The 21192-nt window shown below is 44.4% G+C and overlaps 1 protein-coding gene across 2 annotated transcripts; it reads left to right on the top strand.

The window, feature by feature from the left end:
- The first annotated feature begins 456 nt into the window (after positions 1-456).
- LOC143323072 (alpha-2Db adrenergic receptor-like) lies at positions 457-11046 on the top strand. Of its 2 annotated transcripts, XM_076734677.1 has the most exons (4): positions 457-573; positions 4543-6363; positions 6698-7073; positions 9694-11046. In XM_076734677.1, the coding sequence occupies exons 3-4, from the start codon at positions 6762-6764 to the stop codon at positions 10843-10845; spliced, it is 1464 nt and encodes a 487-aa protein (XP_076590792.1). In that variant the 5' UTR covers positions 457-573; positions 4543-6363; positions 6698-6761; the 3' UTR covers positions 10846-11046. The 2 variants fall into 2 exon arrangements, 1 of the variants encoding a protein (XP_076590792.1); XR_013077384.1 differs by lacking the exons at positions 457-573; positions 9694-11046 and having other exon boundaries at positions 3537-6363; positions 6698-6772.
- The last annotated feature ends 10146 nt before the right edge of the window (positions 11047-21192 follow it).

The raw sequence follows: 21192 nt of genomic DNA on the forward strand, positions 1-21192 counted from the left end.
AGAGTCCAAGCAGTTTTCTGGTCATCGATTTATTTTTGGACGAAATGTAACAGATGGTGATAATTTGCTAAAAAACATAAACATAAACTCACCTGAAAACAGCACAAAGTCAATAAATTTAATATATTTCATGTTTTTCCTAATCAGCCTCATTGATTTCTGTAAATATCAGTTTCACAGTCTGCGAAAGTAGTGGAACGCTCCAAAAACACCTGTCTGGAACATTCCACAGGTAAACAGGCTCACTGGTAACAGGTGAGAGGATCATGGTTGGGTATGAAAGGATGGAGCGAGGTTCACCACTTTGTGAACACATGATGGATGAAGGAGATGAACACATGGACTCAGAGACACTGACCTGCTGTCAGTGAACACAGTTTGATTATTGATGACTGATTCTGTTTGGTTTTTTTTTTTACTCTTCTTGTTTCAGAGCTCAGACTTTTTGGGATTTTATTCTAAAAGTCAGATTCAGTTAAATTCCTCTCAGGCTTCAGTGAGCAGGCTGTTCTCAGCTCAGTCCTCTGGGTCGGAGGCTGCAGAGATGAAGGAGGAACAGCCTTTTCTCAAAAAGTAAGACCCGTGTGTTCCCTTCAGCGAGGCCCCCCCTCCTTTATCTGCTCCACACCCCTCAGTGCTCAGCGCTGCTCCTCCTTCCACTACGTGAGCAGTTTGCTTCATTACTGTCCAGTTAAGGGATGAAATAACGAACTCCACAGCATGGGAGGAGCGTGCAGCTTACCGATTTCAGCAACACATCCCGGCACAGGTGTGTCAGCACCATCAGGGAGCTGCTCGGTCCAACCGCAGCCTCTGGCACCACCCACACACGAGCTAATGTTAGCTGGAGTGGATCTCCTGGTCAAAGCGAACCCTAAAATCCCCCAAATAACTGAATTCTCTCTGAAAGCTACCAGGTGTGTACTGGTAAAGCTTCACTAATCAATATATTTTACATTAACAATGAATGAAGCTCTGATAAAATGGCGGACAGTTAGCGACTCGCTGGTAAAGTGAGAGGAACGTTCAGCCGATAGAGACCGAAACAGGAGTGAATATTGTATTAAAATTGATCAGGTAGGCAGACGTGCCTGTAAATGAAAGCTTATTTTGTCTGCTGTCTGCAGAAGGAGGCGACACATCAACTATAATAAGGTGATAATGAATTGGAGCCGTGTGTCTGTCAGCAGCCGTGAAGCTACATTAACACGTCGCACAATTAAATGATAAGACGATACAGAATGATTTTTCTTATTGTCAACAAATCCCATTAAAGGGAATCCAGCAATGAACGCATTCTCCCTGCAAGTGTTTGTGTTTGTGTATCAAAGCCTGATGTATCTTAGTGCACTGGTTCCCAACCTGAGGGTCCCGACCCCCACAAGGATCGTCAAAGCTCTGTAGGGGGGCGTCTTGATTTTAATAATAATACATACATGCAGGCCTGTGTCCCAGCTTTTCATTCATTTCAGTGAAGAAAACTAAATGAAGCTGTTAAGTTTAGATCGTTATTGAAGATATGAACTTAAAAACACTCTCACAGAACATTCACTCTGGGCTAAACGGCCTCATCCTGCATTAGAAAAGTACACAGTTAAAACAACTGAAGAGCTGACAGAACAAAGGCCGAACGCCACAGAGTAGAAAACACAGTCAGTCTAAACCAGCACTCCCATCTACGGTGTAGAGAAGGAAACGCTGACAACAAAGACACAGCAGCCAGAGGGATGTCACATAGGAGCAGAAGTGGAGAGCCGCCGGGGCTGCAGCGTTAATAACTTGATGCCAGTCCACTTTAAATTAGCCTAAAACGCCCATCCAAGGCAAACCCGAAGTAAACTCACAGCTGTTTGAACCATCTGGAGCACATGTGTGGTCAGACGACACTGTGAAGTCAGAATCACTGTAAGTGCTGCTGGCATTGAGGAACAGAGGTCTGAACACACAAGGGGGGTTTTTGCCTATTGAATATTTGAATATAATATATATAGAATTAGATTTTGAATATAATTTTTTTGATTAAATTTTGGCCTTCATATTTAAGGCATCTATATATTCTGGCTTTCTATCTTTATATTGAGGCCATTTACTGTATTTATCACTTCACGCTGTGTGTAACATGATCTGAGGTGTCCAGAGCTGTAAATAACCCACTAAAGTGGCTCATTGGTGTGTTCAGAATTTCATTGGCTGTTTGAAACATCAATCATCTGCAAACTTGACTGTGATTCACTCAACCTTCACACAGAAGGCGAGAAAAAGCCCATCTGTTCAACTCAGACTGTTATTGGCTTCTCTGGTTGCTAGGCTTCATATGGCAGATCTTGATTGGTTTCATTTGAAACCTGAGACTCCACAGAGAAACTGGAGACAAGATGGCGCCCGTCTGTATATGTTTGTGGAAGTTGTAGTATTTAAAACATAGAAGACTAGCAGAGGACGAGCACATCGTCTGCTAATTTCAAAGGAGAAAACGTCTCTCTGCGGATTATTGTCATGTTTTGGACTGAATATTTTTACTGCAGTGGATCTTCTGGAAGTTCGTTGATGTTTCCAGAGCGTTTTTGTCAGAGTGTTTTTGATCTGTGGATCACCGAGAGACGTAATGATTATCTCAATTTTAAAAACAGTTGTTTATTGGTTATTACCGTTTATTGAGACTACTTTTGTGATTGTACCTTGAAATAATTTCCGTCAAGCAATTCATTTGAAATTTAACTCTCTAATAGTGAATAATATGGGTATAAACATGTATGTAGCGTTTGTATGCGTAAACTTCCCTGTGGCCCGTGGGCGGGCCATTGGAATGATAAGGCGTATAAGACTGATCGACAGCAGTCGGTGGTACAGATACATGTCTGGTACTAGTGCAGCGCAGATCTCCATCAGGTGTGTCAGGGGGCAAACTGAAGCAGTTGCTGGTCATTTGCGACCTCTAGTGGCTGATTAATGACAAGATCAGACTACAGGATATTTTTGTCACTGGTCACTGTGTCAGATCTGGTAATCACCTCCTTACTATCTCGCTAGCGCCACCAGCAGGTCAAAATTGGTTTAGTTTAAATAAAACACGTGCAAATCTAATGACTACTGTGCTAATTTTTTATGCTAGTAAATCACACATGGCAGTTAGTTTGGGAGAGCTGGGCTGGTCGTTGCATCAGAACGAGACCTGATGGTTTCACCTGCTCTCAGCATCCTGTTATTAAAAACAAATATATTGCATGACGTATGTTTCCATAGGCCGTTAAGCAGAAATGATATTATATTTCTGGGAATTGTTCTCAGTCATACGAGCTTTTCTTTCCTCCCAGCGACTGAATGGCGCCCTGCTTCACAGCTCTCAGCCTTGTTTGTTTATGTGAAGAGAGTTCGAGGAGCATTGATTTGATTTGCTCTTTTATCCTGTTAGTGAGCCCTTCATTATCACCTCACAAAGCCCAATACAATTGGCGGTGACGCTTGAGTTCCCCACCACCACCGCCGCCCAACCTAAAGCCCTGAATGCTCTTTAGGTTGAATAAACAGCTGCAAACACGTCGGTGTGAACACTCCCCGAGGAGGCTTGTTGATGTTTATTCAACTCGTCAGCGCCGGCGAGTGTCACTACAGTGGGAAGATGTACTGTATCTCCACTGTCCCTGATCTGTTGTTAAGTACGCCTGCGGGCTGAGGCATCATGGGATTACCTCCTCGCCTGGATTCATGTCACGGGGGTTTTTGTGGAGTCTGATTTAAGAGCTTGTTTTGTGTACGTGAAGTTGATATAAGGCCTGAGTGTCACAGCGTGCACTGTGACTGTGGGCTGCAGTCAGATTCAGGAGGGATGTAACCACAGTGCAGTCAGACTCTGGTTGATCTGCCTACATGTCATCGTTCAGCGCCAGGCGGCTAAATTAAGAGCATCAGAGGCTGATTAAATCAAAGGTTTCTCTCTCCGCTCGACGCAGGACGAGCGATGACCGCTGAAAAGTGCATGAGGAGCTGCTCTGTCTCCTTTAACAGCTTTCTTTCATCTCCACTCAATCTATTAATCCCTTCTCCTGTATTTGTTTCCTCTTCTTCTTTCTGTTTCCTCCTCTCCTCACGATCTGTTTTCTCCTCTCTCTGTTTCTTCCTTTCCTCTCTCTCTTTCCTCCACTCCCCTCTCTCCCTGTTTCCTCCTCTCTCTTTCTTCCCCTTTGTTTCCTCCTCTCCTCTCTCTCTCTTTCCTCCACTCTCCTCTCCCTTTTCCTCTTCTCTCTTTCTTCCCCTTTGTTTCCTCCTCTCCCTGTTTTCTCCTCTCCTCTCTCTCTCTCTTTCCTCCACTCTCCTCTCCCTTTTCCTCTTCTCTCTTTCTCCCCCTTTGTTTCCTCCTCTCTCTTTCTCCCCTCCCTGTTTCCTCCTCTCCTCTCTCTCTGTTTCCTCCTCTCCGTTATCTCTTCTCTTCTCTCTCCTCCACTACCCTCTGTCTTTCCTCGTCTCTCTTTCTTCCCCTCCCTGTTTCCTCATCTCCTCCCTCTCTGTTTCCTCTTTCCTGTTATTGTTTCCTCCTCTACACAGTGTGTCTTTCCTCATCTCCTCCTTCTCTGCTTCTTCCTCCTCCACCTTGCTGTCTTCTTTTTCCTCTCCTCTCCTCGCTTTCTTGTTCTCTCCTCTCTTCTCCTCTTTTTCTTTCCCTCCCCTCTCCTCCCCTCTCTTATCTTATTTTTTCCTTCCATCCCTTCCACCTTTTGTCTCCTTTTTCTCCTCTCTTTTGTTTCTTCTCCTCTCATTCTTTCTTTTTCTTTTCTTCTCCTTTCCTCTTCTCTACCCATGTTTCCTCTCCTCATCAGTATTCCTTGTTTCTTCTCTTCTCTTGTCTCCTCCTCCTCCTCTGATCCTTAGTCTCCCTTTCATTCTTTTCTTTTCCTTTTTCATTCCTCTCGCTTATCTGGTCCTCTCTTCTTTCTCCCCTTTCTCCTCCCCTCTCTCTGGGATTACATTTTTCCTTTCTGTTCCTCTCTTTTCTCCACTTCTCGTTTCCTTTTCCTCTCATTTCCTCTCCTCTACCCTTGTTTCCTCTCCTCCTATATTCTTTTCACTCCTCTCCTCTTTTCTCATTTCCTCTATTCTCCTGTATTCCATTTCTTCTCCTCTCTCTTTCTCCTGCCTCCCTTTCTTTCTTTCCTGTTTCATCCCTCTTGCTTATTTCTTGCTGTATTCTTTATCTTTTCATTGTTTCTGTCTCCTTTCCTGTCCTCTCTCCTCCTATCCTCACTCCTGTATACCTTCTTTCTTTCTTGTCATCTCCTCACCGGCCTCTTCTCAATCCATTCTTCTGTACTCTCCTCTTTTTCCCCTTTTCATCCCCCTCTTCTCCACTCTTCTTTCTCCCTTTCCTCTCCTCATTTTACCCCTCTTGGCTTCTTTTTCCTCTCCTCTTTTCTATTTACCTTTCCTTCCTTATTTTCTCCTCTTTCGTCTCATCTCCCCTCCTCTTTCTTTTCATTTACTCTCCCTCTTTCCTCTCTCTTCCTCCCACTCTCTTTTCTCCTCCCAATCTCTCTCCTCTTTCTTCGGTCTCCTGTCTTAATTCCATTCCTCTCATTTTTTCGCGCTCCTTTCCTCCCCTCCTCTCCTCACCCCTGAATATCTCCTCTTTCCTCCCACCGTCTGTCTTCTTCTTTGGTTTTCCTTTCCTCTCATCTCTTGTCTTCTTCACCATCCTCTCCTCATCATTGTCTCTCCCCTCTTCCTCTTCCTCCCACTCTTTCTCATAGTGCCCTCCTCTCCTGTCTCCTATCTCTCACTCCATCCACCTCTCCTCCTTTCTCCCCTCTCTCTCTCTCTTTCCTTTCTACATCTTCTATACTCCTCTTCTTCTCTTTCAAATCTCTCCCCCTCTCTTCTCCACGCATCTCCTACTCTTTCCTTTCATCTCTCCTCTCTATTAGTCTCTCCTCCTCCTCCTCCTCCTCCTCCTCCTCCTCCTCTCTGTTCCAGCAGTAGAGAATCACTGAACAGCAGCGGCGGCAGCAGCAGTGTCACTCAGCACGGCAACGACTCGCATGAAAGTGAGGACATCTGTTTTTCTTTCTCTTGCCTCTTTTTTTTGTCATCACCTCCTCTTCCTCTTCTCCCCTCTGTTCTTTTTCTTTTTCTTTTCTACTTTTAAATCCTTTTTTCTGCCACACTGGTCGTTCTCGGAGTGCAGCAGTATGAGGGTATCATGCATTCCAAACAGGGTTTCTGTCCTTGCTCCAACTAGAGCATGTAGACATATGCTTTTCTGGTTTCTTTCTCTTTTTGCATCTCATCGGGAAAAGTAGGCCAGCGTCGTAGCTTTATCGCAGGATGTCGACCTCCGGGCTCAGATGTGCTCATGAACGGATATTTTAACAGGTATGACTTTTTCTTTAAATCCTAACTTAAATCATGCATCAAATCCTTCTTTCACTGGCAGATGTGTTGCGGCATGAACGCTGAACGAAGCAGCAGGTTTTAGTACAGTGTGATGAAATATTGACCATAACTGTAGAGCACACGCATGTCATGTTTTTTATTTTGAATCAGAGATCATTTAATTTTTAAAATGTGATATTTTGAAGCTGTGAGGATTTTATTGGGGGTTTTCTTCTGTAACCAAAGAGACAGCTTTCGATTCTCTGGCAGATTCTTTCACCGGCTTCTTCTCATTTTTGTACTTTCTGTTATTTTCTTACCGGCTGGCTTGAAGAAGTCTGCAGTGAAGCACTGGAGGTCAAAGAAATGGAGATCATAATATCAGTCATTTAACAAGGATGGACTTATTGGACGTAGCCGCGGCCACGATGCCGGCCACTTTACCACCAAACTCTTCTTTGGAGAACCAGACGTCCTCTTCCTCGCCGAGGTCGCCTCCTCTACCTCCTCACTCGCAGGTGGCGTCAGTGCTCATCGTGCTGGTGGTCACAGTCATCATCCTGGGGACTGTGGTGGGTAACGTGCTGGTCGTGGTGGCGGTGTTCACCAGCCGAGCCCTGAGGGCGCCTCAGAACCTCTTCCTGGTGTCTCTGGCCTCTGCAGACATACTGGTGGCGACGCTGGTCATCCCCTTCTCTTTGGCGAATGAGGTGAGGACAAAGTTTTTTCTAAGACTTCATTTGCAGCTGGTTTTCACAGCCGTTCTGAATCTGGACATGTCAGCTGAACAAAGTAAAACATGTTAATACAGTAAAAGAACACAACTGTGCAATTTGTCTGGCCAGAGGGCATCTAGAGAGAGAGGACGACGAAGAGCTCTGTGAGGCTGTAGTGATCACCGGATAGAAAATCAAAACTCTAGGTTAACCAAGTTAAGTTGAAATGAAAAAAACGAAAAACCAAATTGTACAAAGACCACAAACGTCTCTACGAAATTTTGTGGCAATCCATCAGTCAGCCGTCAAGCTTGAAATTAATGTCGATCTGCTGCTGCCACTACAGGAAAGGTCAAAGATTACCAAAATCATTAGGATACATCCTCAGGGGATCATGGATGTCTGCAAAATTCAATGGCAATCCATCCAATAGTTGTTGGGATAATTCAGTCTGGAGCTGACCGCTAGCTGGGCAGAAAGTCCGTCTTACGAGCTGAAGCCGCCTGACTCCACCTCTTCCTCCTCCTGTCTCATCACCGAGCTCTTCCTCTGAGCTCACAAAGCGGCATGTTTTTCTTGAGTTAGCTCCCAGTCAGATGTTCTTATTCAGATCCAGTCCCACTGCAGGTGGGACCGAGATGACGAGAAGCTTGAATGAAACGGGGCTGAAGTGGTACACGAGCTGCTGGTATTGGCTGGAGTTTGTGTGACGTATCTGATGACGGAGAGTAGAACCGTGGCTGCGGATCAGTTAAATCCCCCAATGACAAAACTTTGCTCACAAGCGTCAGACTTTGATGACTTTGCACTTTGATGGAGTTTGTGCATTTTCAAACCTTTGAAGGACGACATTACCCACAGTCCACAGACCCAAAACCACCTTCCACACAGCTTGGAACAGATGAGAAAACATTGTTGAATATTGTTGAATTCTCCTCTGAGAGTCAATGCTGAGCGAGTATCTCGGCTTGTTGACTAAATAGTTCTCTGCAACTTAATTATATTTTTACCTTTCTCAAGTCGGTGGCGTGTGCTTGACATGTAGCTGGTGTTTCCTGTCTGTTGTTTCCTTGTAATCCAGCAGCAGTTTACTGATCGTCCCTGCTTTTCATCAGCCAGTAATACTTTAAATCTACCTGGAGTCTCTTCTCATGTCTGTAATTGTTTCTTGTCTGCTTTAGACAAGCTGATACTTTGGGTTCATCAGGGCTGCACCTCCTCTCGGTAGGATAGCCTTTATAGATGCATGTTTTTATCCACGGCTCAGCTTGTCGGGGGCTCTGGGTCGTCCTGGCTTTCTTCTGCCTGGTTTTTCATCTTACTTCATATTAAAACTTATCTGTTTCCCCTGTTTTCTGGCTAATGGGCGTTTGCTTTTTGAACCTAATCTTTTCAGTTCTGATGTGGTCCACTTTCAGATGTGGTCCTAAATCAGATACAGGTCTGATTTTTTTCTCGCTGCGAGTGTCTTGTGAAAGGCACTCACAGATGTAGTTAAAAGGAAACTTTTGGATGAAATGAGCTTCTGTGAAGTCATTCGCTTCACGATCCCACCACTCCTAGTTCTGACTCTGCATCCACACACACCTCCATACAGGAGGAGCAGCTCTCTTTCTCCTCATCCTCGTTATCATCTGCTCTGGAATCACTGTCTTCCACTGCACATCAACTTATAACTGAAACTGTAAACGGGCCTCAGTGTTTGCTTCCATATAACAGCACACGTATCGAATGGCGTGTCATTGTTGTTTCGTCCCTGCAGGTCAGTTCAGGACGCCGTTCACACTGGAGTCTGATGTCGGCCACATTCAGTCAGTTTACTCAAACTACAGCTGCAGCTAATAATGGCTGCAGACTCTTAGTCTTTCACTGCTTCGTCATTTTCTGTCGAAAATGTCAAAAATAAAGCCTCCATCAGATGTTACCAGAGTGGCATCTCGCACTGACCAACAGTCGAAAAACACCAAAATATTCAGTTTACTATTAAATTGTCGGGGTCTATAAATATTAGCTTATTGCGTATTTTGCTGTGGGCGTATATTTCAGCTGAGGAGTCACAAAGTCAAATAAAGACATGTTTGAGGTCAGCAGTGTCTCCAGGACATAGTTTGTCCTGCAGAGCTCAGCACAGCTCCAACAACCATCAAAAATCATTGTTTATATTATGTATTTATGTCTTGGTTGACATTTTTGCTCAAACATCCAGCATCGTTTGGGTTGAATTTACAATGATACTGTCTGGAACAGAGAATCCAAGAAGACAGAACCAGAGAACGTTTAATTTATAAGTGATAAAGATAATTTGATGATCAAAACTGCTGTTGATTAATGTTTGTTAATGAATCCGTTCATTTTTCCAGAGGTAATCAAACCTCCATCTGAGCTTTCCTCCGAAGAGCGACGCCCTCCAGAAAAGCTCATGCAGCACAATAAGTGTTTCCTACAAACTAAATACATTAACAGCCAACACGCCTGTAATGAGATATTGACTGAATTTCTATTTTAAGGTGAAATACTCCCTCAGGCCTCGCTGACTGACCCTTTCTTTTCCTCTGCAGGTGATTACTGGGGCTTAAATGAATCATTAACATTAATTGGTTTCTCCTCTTTGCAGGTAATGGGGTACTGGTACTTTGGTTCCACCTGGTGCTCCTTCTACCTGGCTCTGGACGTCCTCTTTTGCACTTCCTCCATCGTCCACCTCTGCGCCATCAGCCTCGACCGCTACTGGTCCGTCACTAAAGCCGTCAGCTACAACCGCAAACGGACGCCCAAACGGATTAAAGCGATGATCAGCATCGTGTGGCTGATATCTATCGTCATCTCCTCCCCGCCGCTCCTCATGACGCAGAAAGAGGAGGATTTGGAGACGGAGGAGAGCGACACGCGGTTGCAGGAGTGCCTTCTCATCAACCAGACGTGGTACATCCTCTCCTCCTGCCTGGTGTCCTTCTTCGCCCCAGGAGTCATCATGATACTGGTTTATTGCAAGATCTACCGCGTTGCCAAGCAGCGAGCCTCCACTGTGTTTGTGGCGAAGAACGTGATGGAGCGGCAGCCATCGCAGTCTGAGACCTGCTTCGTGGGCACCGCCAGGACTTGCCAAAGAAAGGGAGCCGGCTGCGGTAAATCTCAGTACGAGCTGGACAGCCCGCGGCCTGCAAACCGGCACAGCTCCTCCAACGTGGACAGCAACAGCAGCAGTCACAGGAGGGGAGAGCTGGACGACATTGACTTAGAGGAGAGGACCTGCGAGGCGGACGTAAAAACCTCCTCCTCCTTTTCCTCGGCTCTTCGCTTCCCCAGGAGAGCCGCCGGAAGTGTGAAAACAGAGGAGGGGAAGGTCGCGGAGGGAACCACAAACAGGTTGAAGCCTCCTCTTCCTCCTCCTTCCTGCGCCTCCATATCGTGGGCCTCATCCGAGCACTGCTCCCACCACTTCCTGCTCCCCTCTCCGGTGCCCCTCCGCAGCAGACAGATGTCTCTGTCCAAAAACAAGGTGGCGCAAATGAGGGAGAAGCGCTTCACCTTCGTCCTGGCCGTGGTGATGGGGGTTTTTGTCCTCTGCTGGTTCCCGTTTTTCTTCACTTACAGCCTCCACGCCGTGTGCAGAGAGAACTGCACGATCCCGGACACGCTCTTCAACCTGTTTTTCTGGATCGGATACTGCAACAGCTGCCTGAACCCCATCATATACACCATCTTTAACCGAGACTTCCGGAGGGCCTTCAAGAAGATTCTATTTGAAACTCATAAACGAACATAAGATGTGAATGTCCGTGTGTGTGTGTGTGTGTATGTGTGTGTGTGTGTGTGTCCTCTGCTCGCACACACACACACACACACACACACACACACACACACACACACAGAAACACACACAATCAAACACAAATGTGTGTGTGCTCAGTTTTAATCCTGTTTTCCACTGTGCTGTCATACTGACATTAAAGGGCTTGTCATACAGCCTGAGTATTGATTTATTATTCAACTGCTCACTGATTTATTAAATAATCACTTTCTATTCCAAGTAAGGCAGAGGACGACGATGATGACACACTCTGTCAGCAGGTACTTCGAACTCTGCCTCCTTGATGCAATGACAGTTCTACATTACAACTTGGGTTGTGCCTGAACTTGAATGTTAATTAGAGGAAAATGGCCGCAGGGCAGCGAGCGACGTCCCCGCGGAGCTCCGAGACGTCTGAGCTCTGTAGCAAGCAGCTGACTCGCTCTGCAATCCCCCTATTGACAAAAAGCTGATGTATGAGAAACTGAGAAAAACCAGCTGCCTTTAAGAAAAATACACAAGTTTGTAATGCATTTCTGCACCTCAGACTAACTGAACAGCAGCAGCAGTTAAAGTTTAAACTTTAACTTCAAGCAGACATTAAGAACAGAACGCTGGATGAAAGTTAGCGGTTCTTCACGCAGCAGCGATGCTCTGTTGACACTGCACAGCTCGGGGGCAAAGACATTAAAAATTCATGTGCAGCTAGCAGATGGGCTGAGCCCCTGTACACAGAAAGAGAGGACAAAAGAGAGAGAAAGCAGAGGGGAGGAAAGAGGAAGCCGAACTACAGCCGAGCCGCTGAATAAACATCATCAACCTCAGGCTCATGCAACAGGAGATGATTATCCGCTGAAGCTCAGGGCGAAATAACCGGACGGGCCACTGTGGGCTGAATGACTCACAGCTTTTTTAAGATTTCTCTTTTATGGTCATGACAGTGACAGCTGGAGAGAGTCAGGACAGGCAGGGAGGCACGCAGCACGCGGCCGCCGGCAGGAAGGACTGATACGTACCTGCTCGACCAGGTGAGCTACCTGCCCAGACCTGGAACAAGACGAGGCATAAATCACAGAGTCTGTGAGAAAATGTCATCTGTTGCTTTAAATTTGGGAAGAAGGAGATGATCAGGAGAGATGCTTTTATCTTTAAAACACAAACCACACATGGGAGTGTTGGCGGCGGCAGGAGGAGCGACGCGTCCAAGGCCACTAGCACTGTTACATCATTCTGGTTGCCATGCAACACAGAGTTTGACGACAAATTGAAACTTGTGTAATTAACCATCTCAGCTGAGATAATAAGGCGGTTAATGCTGCCGAAAACAAAAAAGGCCAAAGACACCAAGTGAAACACACGTTGACCCTTAGAGTCCTTACAGTAAATATTAGGGATGGAACAATACCACTTTTTTCAGAGCAAGTACAAGTACTTACATTTGGGTACTTGCCAATACGAGTACTGATACTAGTACCAGTACAAGTACATAATAAGACCATTACAGTTCTAACAGTTCAGCACTCACACATCAAAAGTCTCGGTCACAGCAGGAGTCACATCTGATGCCACAGAATCAGAGGAGCTCACTTTTCAGGTCAAGTCCTCAAACGGAGTCGTTTCCAGGAGCGTCCGCTGGTGAATAATCTCAGAGCCGCTTCTGCCGGACGAGAAACTGTTTGATGATACAGTTTCTGTGATGTGCGGCGGCTGTGAATCTCAAAGCTCGGCTGCGGTACAGTGAGTGAAATCCATGCGATCTGCAGCTGACGGCGGCTGGTCATCAGGACTCAGAGCGTCTGTCATTTTTACCACCTCTGGGTTCTCACTTCTCCAGTGTTTGCCTCAAACTTGGCTGTCGCTGTTTGCAGCTGCTAGCATCAACAAACTCCTTGAACTCTGCATTGTTTTATCAAATTGCTTAAAGAAGCAACTTTTCACTCCTCTTCACAGTTTGCAGTCTGCTCTACTTTAGTGGTCATCACTTGTCCTGAAGTGTCTCCAAACTGCTCACACTACTCCTCCTCTTCCTACCTGCTCAGCTGACCAGAGGTTACAGCAGCGCTGCCGTAAAGTGGTATCGAATGCCGTTGTATCGTAGTGGTTTTACCATTACAGTTATGAGTGCGTGAGCACAGACTCATTACACGATACTGGTATCAGTATCGAGGTGTCCCTTGTAGAAACCATAATATTATACTCTCGCTGCTGAAGCCTCACATTAAGCTCAGCTGAAGTCTCGACTCAGGCTGGGATAAAAACAGGAGAAACACAGGTGTACTAAATAATAATTTATCTACAACAAAATAATCAAAGCAAATAGGCGAGAGGAGTCTGTGAAGTCAGCAGTGAAGGGAGCGGAGGAGTGAAGCTGTGCTGCACGGAGGTTGTAACCACAGAGGAAAGGAAAAGCCACGTGTCGGAGGTGTTTGTGGGGAGAGGAGATCTGTCAGAGGACTGGCTGCTGCTCTGGTTTACGTGCACTGAGCACAGGTGTGCGCCTGCTGCTGTTTAACCTGCGACAGGTCTGCAGCCCTGCAGACAGAAAACAGAAGCAGCAGGACGAACTGAGAACAGGGGTCACCATGTTTTCTGCTTCAAAGCTGACACCGTCATCACTTCCACCTCCCTATAATCCCAGGAGTTTGAATTAGTTAAACACACCACACAGACTGCTGGAAGTCAACTCAGTGCACCTGTTACAGGCTGCACAGCTGCTCGCTCCACCGTTTCATTCCAAGCAGGTCACATAATAATGATTCATATTAACAGTTGTAAAGAAAGAGTCTAACAGAGACTAAATTAAAGCATAATCCCGGATTATTACACTTTGTAGTTGTGGTCATCATTTGTTTCCTGTGTTTGCTGTCAAACCTCTCGGTCCCATTCACTTCATCTTGACTGAACTCCCTGCCGGCGTCGAGGCTGCTGTCAGAATGAGCTGTTTGTGCTTTCATTCATCGCTGGTGGCGTTGAATATTCTGCCTCAGCGCAGGTTGTGCTTGCTTGGCAAAGCCAGCGTGAATTATGGCTGCATTGTTGTTGGTCCTTGTTCCAGCTGAGCCTCTCTGCTGTGCTCACATTCAGCCTGAGATGAGCAGCGTTTGAAGAAGCATCACATCCTTTACTTACATACAAGTACCAATACATCAGAGTACAATGACTGCATGACAAGTAAAATGTTACTTAGCAAAATTTAAAGTATCAAAAGTAAAAGTATTCATTAGGCAGCAGATGATCCCTGTCAGTGTGACTGTATAATTATTATTATGATGATGATGCTTACATTGCTGTGGATGCAGCATTTTATGTTTTATTTGGTGGAAATTAAACAAATTCTAACTAGTTTTTCTACTGTTGAGTAATTTTAATCTGTAGCAGTTAATTTAGCATTAATCTAGATTATAATGCCTCACATTCGCTAAAATGAGTGTTTATTTTGTATGTAAAACATTGACCTTATCTTGTAAGTGTACCTGTTAAAAGTACAATATTCAAAGTATAAAGTCACACAAAATGAAAATACTCAAGTATAAATACCTGAAATTTACACTCAAACACAGTATTTGAGTAAATGTACTTACTCTAATCGAGTGGAGATGAGCATGAATTGCTGGTGTTTATGTTTTCTGGGGGATTTTTTTTTTCCTAGTTTGTGTCATTTCGTGGCTCCACAAGAGGAAACAAAATGTGTTTACGTTTTTTTTCTGGTTGTTGCTGTCATGAAGGACATGGACATGTTTCTTCGTCGTACGTCTTTTCTTCTCGCCTCCCTCTCAGACCTCTGCAGCGAACTTAGTCTAATATTACCAGAACTGACAGAAACAGTGTTCAAACTGTTATGAAAGCAACATCCAAGCTGCAACAACCTCGACGTCTCCTTGTTTGTAACTAATCTAATCATCTTCTAAAAGCTGAATCAGCATAAAGTAGCTCTGGCAGGGAGGCAGTTTCATCATGTTCAAGAGTCGTTCAGTCAGTTACAGTTGCTGCGTTCACGTCTGTGAGCTCAAAATAAATCAGCTTTCTGCTCTGAGGAGCTCTGCGTACAGTGTTGAAAAGCAGCCATGTGATGTTTCCTGACCTTGAAAATGTCATTGCTGAGCTCCTGTTTGAATGCTTTCAAGAGGTTATTTCAAAATCTGGCAGTGTCTTGGCTCATTGGTTCGGAGGCTCACGAGCAGCTCTGAGGAACACAATGGCTCCCGTCCGGCCAGGTGGGACAAAGAGATCAGGTCCTGGACTCAATACATCGCAGCACCAGCTGTCACTGACTGTGTGGGTGTCAATGAGCAGCTACGAGCCAAAATGAGAATTCACTGCTTAAACAAATCAGCTGAGGTGAAGGTGTGAGGTGCATCCTTCCATGTGCAATGGTTGCATGCAGATTTGTTTCAATAAGCACGTTTCACATCAACCTGCAGCCTCACTTGTTTAATCTGAAGGCTTTGTGTGCAATGAATAAGATTATCAGGTGCGCTGAGCCTCCATTTCTTCTTAAAAAAATAATTGAAAAAGAATCAATAAAAACACGAGTGGGCCGCCGTCGTGGCCCGACGAGGCTTTACTTCTTATTACACACCAGAAAACAAAACTGATGGATGAAAAACAAAGAAAGCGTTGACCTTCCTGCATCCTTTAAACCAGTGGAACGAAAAAACTTCAGGACCACCTCATGCTCAGCTTTCTGTAACGTTATCCTCCCTGCTCAGGTGTGCTTAAAGCTGGACAAAGACAAGGTGATCACCCATGAGTGGTAAGCTAGAAATAAGTTTATTTTACATAAACGAGAAAGGAACTTAAAGTATAGACAGACGAAATCTAACAAAGCCAAACAGGATGGAGAGCAGCCTGCTACAGCCTGATCAGGTGAGCTGCACCTCCCTGAAAATATAACAACAACCAATCAGAGCCACAGCAGAGAGCAGCCTCTGTCATCTCCTTGATGACTCCTTTGACTCCTGGAGGGAGAGACCTGCTCAGAGTCGTCACATTTACATCACAGTTGACCTTTATTCTACATATCTCAACATGTTAACATGGCTTTCTCATGTTTCTATTCATGTTCCTGTGTGCACGCTAAGGGGCGGCGCTCAGTGAGCGACTGCAGGTACCGACCACCACGTTTCCTCTGTGTTCAAACCCAAACTGACGGCTTCAAACATTTCTCCGAGCTGGTCTTTTTACAGATAACTCAATTATACAGTAGAGGATTTACTGTCAAGCTCTTTGATCAGTGGATGCGTTCGTTTTAGCTGCTAACAGCGTCCTGATGTTAGTTAGTTCTCTCGCTCCATTGTATGAAAATAATGAATGAAGGAAGCTGCAGCGTGCAGCTTTGAGTGCATACAAATCAGAAACCACAGTGAGGAAGAAAGGAGCTGTGCTGCTCCACAGAGCCAAGCTCAAGAAAACATCAACTCCCAGCAGCCGGTCGGCTCCACAAAGAGCAGCTCCCTCCGTCCCCGTGCGTCTCCGGTGGAACCAAATGAAAGACGATGGAAAACGTTTGCTGAAGAGACAGAGAGTTGTGAACTTCACCTGATAAAGGCAATGACCAGGGGAGAGCAGGGGGCACTGGGAATATTAATTGCTGTTTTGTGTGGAGATAGAAAGTCTTTGTGATTCATGCCCACTAGACACAGAGAGAGGGAGAGGAGTACAATGTGTCCCAGAACTGCTGAATGAGGAAGATTAGGCAACGCTGAGCGCAGCTGGAGAGTTAAAGGACAGTATGTGCTCAGTTTCTGCATTCTCTCACTCCACTGTTACTCTGAATGGAGAAATCCAACATGTGATTACTGCACAGTCACTGTTAGCACACAACGCTGTGTCACTCATTCAGTTTTCTCCTCAGTGTTTTCTTTTTCTTTGAGTTTCAGCTTCATTTTGTCAGCTGATCTAACACTGAGTTTACATGAAACCACATATAACAGATTTCTTACTGATAGAACTAATATCATTATAATATTAAATTTAAATTACTTCCTAAACCAGAACAATGATGTTGAATATTTCACTTCATGTGCTAATGTGCCAGTCTTGGTCCTTCTGTTCAACTCAAATTGTTATTGGCTTCTCTGGTCACTTGGCTTTACGTGGCAGATCGTGACTGGTTAAGTGAGGTGTTATTGGAGACTTTTGCAGATGTTTTTATGTTGGATTATTTTTATGTTTCGGACTAAATATTTTTAATGAAGTGCATCTTCTGGACCTTTGTTGATGTTTCTAGACCGTTCCGGATGGGAGTGTTATTGATCTGTGGATCACTGACAGACGTAATTGGTGAGTTTCCCCAATGTTACGTAAATTCTTAAAATGCTTGTTTGTCTGCCGTTGGCGTTCATTGTGCCTCCTGTTGTGATTGGACAATAATCTTAGCTTTCTAACAGTGTATAATAGAAGTAATGTGATGTAGCATTTGTATCAATAGATGGGAAGAAAAATAAACAACAGGAAATGCCCCTATGACCCTCAGGTGGACCATCAGAACAGTAAAGGGTATAACTACAAAAAATAAATAATTAGCTACTACTGACTTTATCAACGCCTACGGGCATGTTTATTTTAGCGTTTGGAATGGTTTTCGTGTTTCCCTGTTTAAGAGGATGTTTTTTAAAACAAATGTCCTGTGGACAGAATTTGTTGTGATAGAGAGGAAATATCTGTTTTTAAAAATGTCTTATTTGCGTGGTTGAGGCCTCATAGAAGAGCAGGCTGGACTGGGACAAAGCCAAAGAGGACACTCAGACATGTGTCCAGCAGCGCTAACAGCCTCGCTGAGGAGCACTGTGTCGGGTGGGTGATGCAGAGTGGGTGAGTCACAGGGACAAACAGGAACATCCTCACAGTAAAGGTACAGCATGCAGGCCATGTTTCCTGCTGCTAATGTTCTGAAGCATAACGCCTTTAATAATCTTACTAATAATACATGCGTGTGTGACTCCTCCCGACCCTCGGGATTTGATCCGTCCTCATTGTTTGTCCGTTTTCAGCACTGACAAAACCAAACAACCAGAGATGGAACATGAGCAGACTGAATGGAAATCTGAGCGTTCAGCTCAGCATGTGCTGCACTTCACCCTCATTATTGTGGTGTTGTCTGAGGGTTTTGTTACGGAGTCAGTCAGGCTGAGACTGCCTTTTGTTTCAGCTAAAACCTTAATTATGTGTCACAAATCCAGTTGCAGAGTAAACATGTTGAAACTATGAAAAATAGCACATTCAGAGGAGTGCAGCAGCCTCGTGTGATCTGCACACAGGATCTAATGTTTCATTACTGCAGACGTGATAAAACTAATGAAACCCATCAAAGTATTTTCTAAATCCAGTCCAACCAGATGACTCTGCTGCATATATTTGTATCTTATCAGCATGTTCTTATCATAAAAATGCAACATAGAGCTAATAGCTTTGCTAACAGTGTGGTTATCTGGTATTATCAGGCTGTATTTAGTGTTTGTTTGGTTTGGTTTGAGCCACCATCCTCTGCACATCCCTCATTGCTAGAAATGTTAATTCCATTAAGAATCAAAACCAAACTGTACGCCGTGTTGCAGCTTTCAGCAGCTTTCAGCATATTGTTTGGTGTTTGTGAGCATATGGTCAGATCCCTGCAGCTCTCATTAACCCCCCATACAGAGGCCATAAGCGTCTGTTTCACTGATACTTCACCTGAAAAGCTGAAACATTTCTGAACATATGCTAACAACATGCTCATCTGTTGCTCATAGACTGAAGTGTTTCTTTCATGAGCATTCAGCAATGACAGCTCTCATGAGGCTTTGACACCGATCGTCTACCATTTCTGTTCTACTGATAATCACATGCTGTAAAGTTTAAAATCTATGTTAAATCATTGAACTTTGTCTTTGAGAAGTTAAATTGGCATCTCCAAAATGCAGTTTGATGCAAACATGTTTGGTAAAGGTGAAATCCAGCCTTATTGTGATGAAGGAGGAATTGTTCATTGATATATTAGAAACCAGGTCAGTTTGAGATCCTTGTGGTTTGTATGTTAAATTAGGTTTAGGTGCTTTATAGAGGTGTAGATTAACATGCGTCTGTTATTTAGCATTGTGAGTAAGATTTTGGGGATTTTCACTGTAGTTTGTTTATTTGTTTGTTTACACTGGCAGAGTACATTTTTGGTGGATGATTGAGGGGAGCAGCAGTTTGTTCGGTTTGTAAACCCTTTTGAGATGTAATACGCTCGTCTTTTGTGGTGAGTAGAGCCACGTTTCTGTTTGGTGAGAGCGTTGCGTTGTCACAGTACGCTGAGTCTCTGCTGCCACCTGAGATTCATTCCCAATCAGTCGAGTATTTAAGATGCTCTCCCACACTCGATCAGTGCCAGATTCTTCTTTGTTTGCATGCAACAGTCTCCAGGAATTACTGCTGGACTGATCTCTCATTGCTGAATCCGCCTGTTTTTTTGGAATTGCACTTCCCATAATGCTTAGGGGGATGTACATGTGTAATGTTGCCATGGATCCAGTTGTTTTAGCCTGTATCTACAATTTAATGTTGACAAAGCTGTGGTTAAGGTCTGGTTAGGTTTAGGCACATAAACCACTTGGTTAAAGTTAGAAAAAGATGCTGTTTTGGCTTAAAATACCAGGATTTGTCGCTTCAATCGTGGCTGGAAAATGTTTACATCTCATTAAAAATACAGTTTTGTTTTATTTTGATTGGATCTCATGAAATGGTATCAGCGAGTGCACCTCTAAAAGTCACAGTATCATCAGAGTACTGTGCTGAGCTTGAACATGTAATACTTCTACTATGTTAAGAAAGCAACTCAAAGAGAATTTATAGGAGCATGTTTTGAAAAGTGACGGATGCCACCAATCAACTTTTGTTCGACCTTTTTGGCATTAAGTGCACAAGACGTCTGTTTGAGGCAGGAACCTCAATTTCATTTCGTGTTTCAGTTGAATACGCTGCCGCAGACGTTTGGGTGATTTCCTCTGACGGTTAAACTCGGCAGTCACAGAAGTCATTACAGCCCGCTGAGCTCGACAGCTCACAGCACCCTGCGTTCAGAGTTAAGCATCACCTGTGGGACACGAGGAATGAAAAGAGTCCACGGCTCTGTTTGCTGGTTCTTGGCTCAGTCAGGAAAGACTTGACATGTTCATACAAATACTGTAGGAAAACCTCTGACTGCAGTACGTTTGGGTTAAACTTGACAAACCTAAAACATCCATTTTCTTATCAGGGGCTCTGAACCTTCGACCGGAGCGTCCACTGAAAACCTGCCAAAAAATAAAGACTTCCAAACTGCACATAACACACCAGCTGCAGCAGCCTGCGCCTGAAACACACTCAGCTATAAAACCACGAGACAGAATCACACAGGTGACGACAGGTGCAAGGCACGCATTCACGTTAAGTATTAGCATCAAATATACCACAAGTATCAGAAGTGAAACTACGCGTTCTGCAGAATGGGTCACTAGTATCATATTTGTTATTGATGCTTTAGTGTTTACCTCAATTTAATGTTGATAAAAGAGGCCCTGATGATGAAGACTTCATCCCTCGTTATAATACCTCATTCACATTCAATCATGCACGAGAGCAGAGTTCTCATTTACCTGGAGAGCAGCTATCAGAGGCCATGTTGAGGTTGACCTCCGGGCAGCTGTTCGACATCCATCCTCATGTTTTCCAGATATTAGACTGCCCAGATGTAACGCTCGTGTGATTGGCTGAAAAGGAAGGCGACGTCTCAGAACACCTGCACGCAAAGTTAACGTATTCTGTTAACTTTTACTTCAAACTGGAGGTATTTGTGTGTCCATCAGAGGTACATTTATGACTCAAACACAACATAAAATATTATTTTGTGTGAATTGAAAAACATTTTACTGGAGTCATTTCTATATAAATCACATGATACATTGATGAAACCTTCGGCGTACATTCACTAAGAAATGTCTCTGATGCCACTGATCGGTTTCATTCACATTTCCGACAGACTTCGGTCCTCTGGAGGAAAACACCTTTAAAAACCTCCTGGACTGTGACTCATCTTTCAGGGACGGGTCACGTCAAACGGTGCCTGTCATCCGCCTGATCTCCTGCCGTCCACTGACAAACCATTAACGTCAACATGACGTGTTCTCTGTTTTTGAATTTTTCAATCAATTTTCACATCTTGGAAATCTTGTTCCAGCGAGCAGAAAGTGGTTTCATGATTGGACAGACGTCCTGTCTGTCGTTCCTCTCAGTGTCAATGTGTGTGCACATGTACGTGTATATTTAAACTACATGCAACGTGAAATATTACACGCGAATCAGGCAGGTCACATCTGTTTCCCT

The sequence above is a fragment of the Chaetodon auriga genome, chromosome 1, assembly GCF_051107435.1.
Source record: "Chaetodon auriga isolate fChaAug3 chromosome 1, fChaAug3.hap1, whole genome shotgun sequence".
NCBI lineage: Eukaryota > Metazoa > Chordata > Actinopteri > Chaetodontiformes > Chaetodontidae > Chaetodon > Chaetodon auriga.